We start from the raw sequence: 6,567 nt of genomic DNA on the forward strand, positions 1-6,567 counted from the left end.
ATAATTGAATAGCCGTTTTATGTTCAGCATTTTTGATTTTTAGCGCTTTTAAACAACTGCACTGTCAAAAGTTAAATAAGATATGTAGCAAACTGTAATACAATACCGAAAAGTATTGATTTGAGGTAGGTAAATCTAAAAGGTAACTTTTTGTTGTTTTATTATTCATATAATAACACCAATGTTAATAGATAAGCAATGACCTTAATTCGTGTAATTTAGACGGAGCCCAGTAGGTGGCGCACTCTGCAAACCTGGCCACCATTTGGAACCTTGCATTCACATGGCGTAACGATTCTCGGATCGTCATTATTTGTAACCATAGAGCATGAATTACCCCTTGAGGTCATCAGTGAGAATTTACGACTGGTCAACAAAAGCACGTGATTCCGACTCGCACCCCCCATATTTGGCCGCATACATAGAAGCGAACGAAGTACAGTCATTTCTATAATTCATTAATATATCATAAATCGTGCAGGACTGGGTTATAACGACTAACAACCACAAATCAACCCAAAAAAACCCAAATGAGCTCTTACTTTGTAAACTCATTCTCCGGTCGCTATCAAAATGGCCCGGATTATCAGTTACTTAATTATGGGACGAGCAGCTCCGAGAACGGACCATACAGGGATTCAGGCACCATGCATTCAGGCACTTACGGCTACAACTACAATGGTATGGACCTTAGCATCACCCGTTCAGCCTCATCTAACCACTTTGGAGTGGTTAATACAGAAAAGTCCAGAAGCTATCCTCCAGCTACAGAAACCAGGTTCAGGCAAGCAGCGAGCTGCACCCTCTCATCTCCAGAACCCCTTCCTTGTTCCGGCAAGGACAGTCACGGAGTCAAGGGTTCCCCATCCGACCCGACTACCTCCTCTAGTTCAGCAAGTAATTTTACAGAAATGGACGAGGCCGGAGCATCCTCGGATGCCGAAGAGGGCACTCCAGCCAACAACAACAACCATCCCAGGGCACAGCAAGAACCAACACAAGCAACAACACCAGAACAGCAGCCACAAATATTTCCTTGGATGAGAAAACTGCACATTGGCCATGGTACACTTTCATTTTCTGTTTATCACTCTAAATATTGCTCTGTGGTCAGATAATTCATGGCGTCCTATTGTGCAACCTAGGTGACACAAAATATGAACAATTTATGTTTCTTTGCTCTACAGAAACTAAACTAAACATTTTTCCGCAAATTTAATTTAAACCATTAAACAACAATTTTATTATGTGTATGCAAAGATAATGCGCAAGTTGACCAACAAAATTCAGTAAATATTAAAATAATTATATTTAATGCGGATAAATTGTAAATATTGTATGATATCCATGATCCTAGTGTATAGAAAGCTAAGACTTGTACTGCACGATCAGCATAATAACAAAGGGAACTGTGCAGCAACCCTAGACAGTCAGTGTTGCTGTGACCCATTTTCCATGGATCTGCTTGCAATTTCAGACATTTGTTTAAAGGTATGGGCATGTATGTGCGTGTGTGTGACTGTTCATATCTGGTGTAAGTGTGCGTGTGTGTGTGTCTCTGTGTGTGTGTGTGTGTGTGTGCAGATAATTAGAAGCACAGCCGTCAAGACACAAGTTACATAGTCAGACAATGAAAAGGAAAATGATAATTAATAGCAATTCAGATTGGGACAATATACTTTCATTTTGACATAATGTCCAGAGAGGCCCCGGGGAAGGGAATATTCCAACACTCATGGTGCAAAATTCTATTTTTTTTAAATGATTTTTTAAAGGGGGTTAGATAATTCAGCATGGATAAAAAAAAACCTTCCTGTATTTATTAGCAGATGGTATGGGTGGACCCGACGGGAAAAGAGCCAGGACTGCTTATACTCGTTTTCAGACGTTGGAGTTGGAAAAAGAGTTCCACTTCAACAGATATCTAACCCGACGGCGGAGGATAGAGATTGCCCATGCTCTGTGTCTCTCAGAACGGCAGATCAAGATTTGGTTCCAGAACCGGCGGATGAAATGGAAAAAGGACAACAAGCTGAAAAGCATGAGCATGACGGCCGGAGCAAGCGCCTTTCAACCCTAACAAATCAAATGTAAAAATAACAGACACCGTGCACCAGTACTGTACAGCGAGGCACCTTTTTCTCCGCGTGTTGTTAAATATTAAAGATGAATTAAACTTTTCTGTGGTAATGCTAACATTTTTTCTCCCTTTAACCTGTGTTGTCCTTTCGCTGTTAAATGCTTGTTGCTGTCTTACATGTGTCTGTGTCAGTGAACTGTTGGTGCTCTCTTGAAAAAGTAGCATGGTTTTTGTGGATTGTAAATGGTATAACTTATTTATAATTGACACAAGTTGTACAATTTGATCTTCTTTCCCTCCCACACGCTGATAAAAAGCTAAAATCTTTGCTCTTGCACTATCACCCCTCACAAATATAACCACGTTCATGTAAGTTTCTGTCCTTAATGCTGTCCGTGATTTTAAGCAACGTCTGTATGTCGAAATTCCATGTAGAATTCTAATCTTTGGTAATACATGTGGATAGATTCTGAAATCAGCGATGATTGTACACGATTATTTAGTGAGTTATAATGGTTGTAAATAATACAAAAAAAGTTTATAATGTTGCCTATAGCTAGTCTGTAATGGGCAGATTGATGAATGGCATATTTTCTGTGGAAGTGAACGACAACTATGTTTAGCTCCTACAGTATGTTGCCAACAAGCTTTTTGTATTTGTTTGTAGCTTAATTCGAAATAAAGTAAAAGTTTCTCATAACCACCCCTAATCTCTGAAGTGTAATATGTTGACCGTAAATAGGTTGGCATCTTATTACCCAGCGCAATGCGTTCTACTGCATCTGGAGAATACCTATTGTTAGTATCTAGTACAATAAATATCATCATATGTGTTATATTTGAATATTGCTACGTGTCTTGTGATACCTTAACTCCATGTACTGTGCGTTTTATAAATGTACTTTAACGGCGTACATTGTGAATTTTGCTGAACATCTATTGATTGCTTCTCGTTTTATTACTGGCAATTACTTCTATAAGGTATTATTAGAAGGAAACCTTACCTGGTTCTATTAGTTAATCGTTCTGATTAATTCCTAAACCTTACCTAACTCTTGCTGTTTTGCTTACGCGGCTGAGTTGCTCGTTTGTATTTAAAGGCGGTATTTATGTGATTTGACTTCTGGCATTTGGATCTAACTGAACCCGCCATCTTCTAGTTAAACACTTCAACAAGATTGTTTTCTATTCACTGTCGTCTTGTATTTTTGGAAAAAAAAGGTGTCTCGGACTTGGTTTCTGCGGCATGCCCCAAGAGTCTTGTACAGTAACAAGGTGCACTGTTTCAAGTTTGTCTACATGACAAACTATACGCGTTCCTTTTGTAAATCTGGCTTCATTTTTGTGCAACAGGTAACCCTTAGTTTAGTTTAAACTCAACTTACCAAAAGAACGTCCAAGTGCTTATCGGTAGTTGATAAGTCACACAGCAAATGTTAGGTCTATCCTGCATAGTGCCTGCTCCCCTTGTGAATATAACAAACTACATATACAAGAAGTCGGTATGACATTGGGATGTCAAATGAATTGGGTATTTATCTCAAAGTTAGATCGTAAAAATCGCCCATACCGCAGGCAGATACCCCTACTGGCTCTCAAAAGTCACGTGGGGTCGTTAAAGTTAGTTTTATGGTTCTGGGGAGTTGACAAGGTACAATATATTTCACATTCTGTATAATGTTAGTGACGCTGAACTTTATCTGACTGGGCTTGAAGAGACTGTAAGCATATAATGTGACTAGTCTTCCAGAGGAATCGAGCAGGACTCTTTTACCAGACCTGTAGTTTCCAAAATCTTTACTGACTACAGTTAAAATCACATGGAACTGTACAGCTCAAGGTAAGTTACGTCGAACTACAAAGCAGGGCCCGTATGGCTCCTGACAGCAGGACGCAGGGAAGCTTCTAAAAACTTTAAAAAATGATAAATTGACAGTTGTGCAAAGATTTTAGCTTTTACAAATATATTTTTTCTATCCTTTAAACAGTGCATCGAGCCCAAAGTGTAAAAAAAGTAAGATCTGGTGGATGGGATTAATGGGCCTCGTTCCTAGCGCCTGATTATTTTACTTAAGTAGATTTAAATGTTCGTGATGTTTAATTGTGTTGACATTGAGTTTCTTTTATACATATCGCGTGGTTGAAAATTCGTTTCCTCTAAGTATTTAATATAATTACAATAATTTGCTTTGATTTTAGAGCTTGATTTGTTAATCTTTGATTCGGAGCAAAGATTAAAATAAATATGAATTAGATGAACGGTTCAGCTGTGAGCAAAGGTGGGCCAGGAAGGCTCAAACATGTTCGGAGTTTTAGTTGTTAATGTAAACTTTACTCTTAGTAATCTAGTCGAGATACAAAATGTAGCTCAGCCTCGATGCAGTTTCTTCGTTTCTATTTTAGCTTAATCTTATTTTCAAAATATTAACAACGTTTTTGCAATTTCCTGGAAAAATCAATCTGCTGGAAAACGGGTAGTTCAACACTGTCCCGTGTGGATTAATATAATCTTTTGTAGTCTATTTACATATATTGTTTAAAAAGGAAATGGGCCTTTTGAGGAAGGCCGTGTGCAGTCAAGGACACCTTTATATTATTTTTAAAGCACTTCCTTGGCTTATTAGTGTTCCGAATGTTAACCACCCCACTAATTGAATGCCGAAGGAATAATAACCACATGCCTTTTTGAATTAAGAGTCAAATTGATCGCCATTGTTTTTATTGTTTAAAGGAAGGCATATTCAAATATATGTTTGTAATCGTATTGTAAGACTTTGCAAAGTTAAAATGAAAAAAAAAGGACTCTATTTAAACGCAGCCATGTTGACATGGAGTCTAATCTCAAAATGACCCTTAATGATATTTTGTGATTAAACTATCACCCCGCCCCCACCTTCCCCATTGCCTCACCTTCGGTATCTCGCAAACTTGTTTTCAACTCTGGATCAGTAGGTTTTAGTTAGGCTGTGGTTCCGAACCTTGGCCTAACTGAACTCTATTAGAACTCATAATGCTTTCAAGGTGAGCAAAGGAACAGCAGAAATGTTAATCGGCGCTAGACGGCCTAAGATAAACGTCTAAAGGTGGATAGAGGCATCTTTTACACCCATCGCTGATTGTAAAATTTGATGAACTAGTAAAATATTTTCAAACTATTAAGTGCGCCATACTTTCCGCAACAGCCCGGGATTCATACGTGAGACCCAGTCACTACTTTTAAATTATAGCCTTTAACTTTTTCAATGCTGTCAGTTTTGAATTATAGACTTTTAGCCTCTATAAATGTCATCGTTTTGAAATGTGACTCTTAAGTACGACTAATTGAACGTTGCACAGACTTTTATACGAAAATGTTTCCTTTGGGGTTTCAAGTTGAAGTGAGAGACAGGGGAATGGGTGCTATATCAATTTGTTAGGCTAAAGAGATTCTTAACACAAACAGATATCCTTTGATCCTACAGTAAAGAATTACCCGAAACAAGTATAGGCTAACGTTTTATAATTTAGTTAGATTTTATTTATACACTGCACTTACTGTATGTTACAGTGCTTATCAAGAGTATCACCCTTACTGTAATGGACTTCCTGTCATGATAATCTGACAATTGTCTGCAAATTTTGAGGTTCTTTGTAAAGCTTACTTGTGCAGTCACAAACTAGTCTAAGGAGAAATGTAGATACATAAGAGGAAAATTATAGTTTGACATTTCTCATCAGTAAATGTCAAGTTTCTCACCCGTTGATAATCATTGTTGTGACACAGTCCTCGAATCCGTCAAGTTTTTAATTCTCGCCGCTTCCGCTGTGCAGTTGAGGGGCGGGGGAGGGAGCTTTTTAAATCAATGTTAGGAGTCAAAGTTTTTTTTCTCTCAGAATGTCGAAGTGTTTCTGTCATCTTTTTTATTGCCTTTCCGCGCTGATAGCTGAGGAAATCCAATGGGTAAACAGGAAAACACATCCCTGATGGAGGAAGTACATTGTGGTCTTGCGTTTCATTTCTCATTTTATTCAGTGTTCGGTGAAACTGAATGATTATTCTTCAATGTTCTGTCGTAAAATGGGAGATAGAAACAATTAATGCAATTATTTTTACAATTTCTAAATACGTATTTTACATGTGGGAGTAATACAACAAAACTGGGTCAAGGTTTTGAGTTTGGGGTAAACCCGTTCTTTGCAATATTGTAGTGTTTTTCTCCGGAATAAAATAACCTGTCACTTTCAGATCCACTTCCTACGTCACCAACCAACTTCTATTCATTTCAGCCTTGATGGGGTCCTACACTTAGCCCTTCACTTAAATTCTTCAATCTGATTTAAAGACAGGATGCTCAGGAAATACTTTAGCATAATAGTTTATGATTAGTGTAAGAAAGAAACTGATAGAGCATAAATAAATACAGAAATAGACAAGAATCTACAGTCTCTTGGTAGATACTGGTACATAATTAAAATATATCAAACCTGACCAAGAATGTTGCAGTTGA

General features: G+C 37.9%; 1 protein-coding gene across 2 annotated transcripts; it reads left to right on the forward strand.

The window, feature by feature from the left end:
• Positions 1-209: 209 nt before the first annotated feature.
• hoxb5a (homeobox B5a) lies at positions 210-2,784 on the forward strand. Of its 2 annotated transcripts, none has more exons than XM_078529442.1 (2): positions 210-1,065; positions 1,827-2,784. In XM_078529442.1, the coding sequence occupies exons 1-2, from the start codon at positions 531-533 to the stop codon at positions 2,078-2,080; spliced, it is 789 nt and encodes a 262-aa protein (XP_078385568.1). In that variant the 5' UTR covers positions 210-530; the 3' UTR covers positions 2,081-2,784. The 2 variants fall into 2 exon arrangements, with proteins under 2 accessions (XP_078385568.1, XP_078385569.1); XM_078529443.1 differs by having other exon boundaries at positions 1,830-2,784.
• Positions 2,785-6,567: the final 3,783 nt, after the last annotated feature.

This window comes from Cetorhinus maximus, chromosome 25, assembly GCF_964194155.1.
Source record: "Cetorhinus maximus chromosome 25, sCetMax3.hap1.1, whole genome shotgun sequence".
In the NCBI taxonomy this organism is placed as follows: Eukaryota; Metazoa; Chordata; class Chondrichthyes; order Lamniformes; family Cetorhinidae; genus Cetorhinus; species Cetorhinus maximus.

Excerpts from the sequence above, each read along its gene's own strand:
- hoxb5a (XM_078529442.1), top strand. The coding sequence starts at position 531 with ATGAGCTCTTACTTTGTAAACTCATTCTCCGGTCGCTATCAAAATGGC. Across the intron at positions 1,066-1,826 it reads AAAACTGCACATTGGCCATG|CAGATGGTATGGGTGGACCC; the intron begins GTACACTTTCAT and ends TGTATTTATTAG.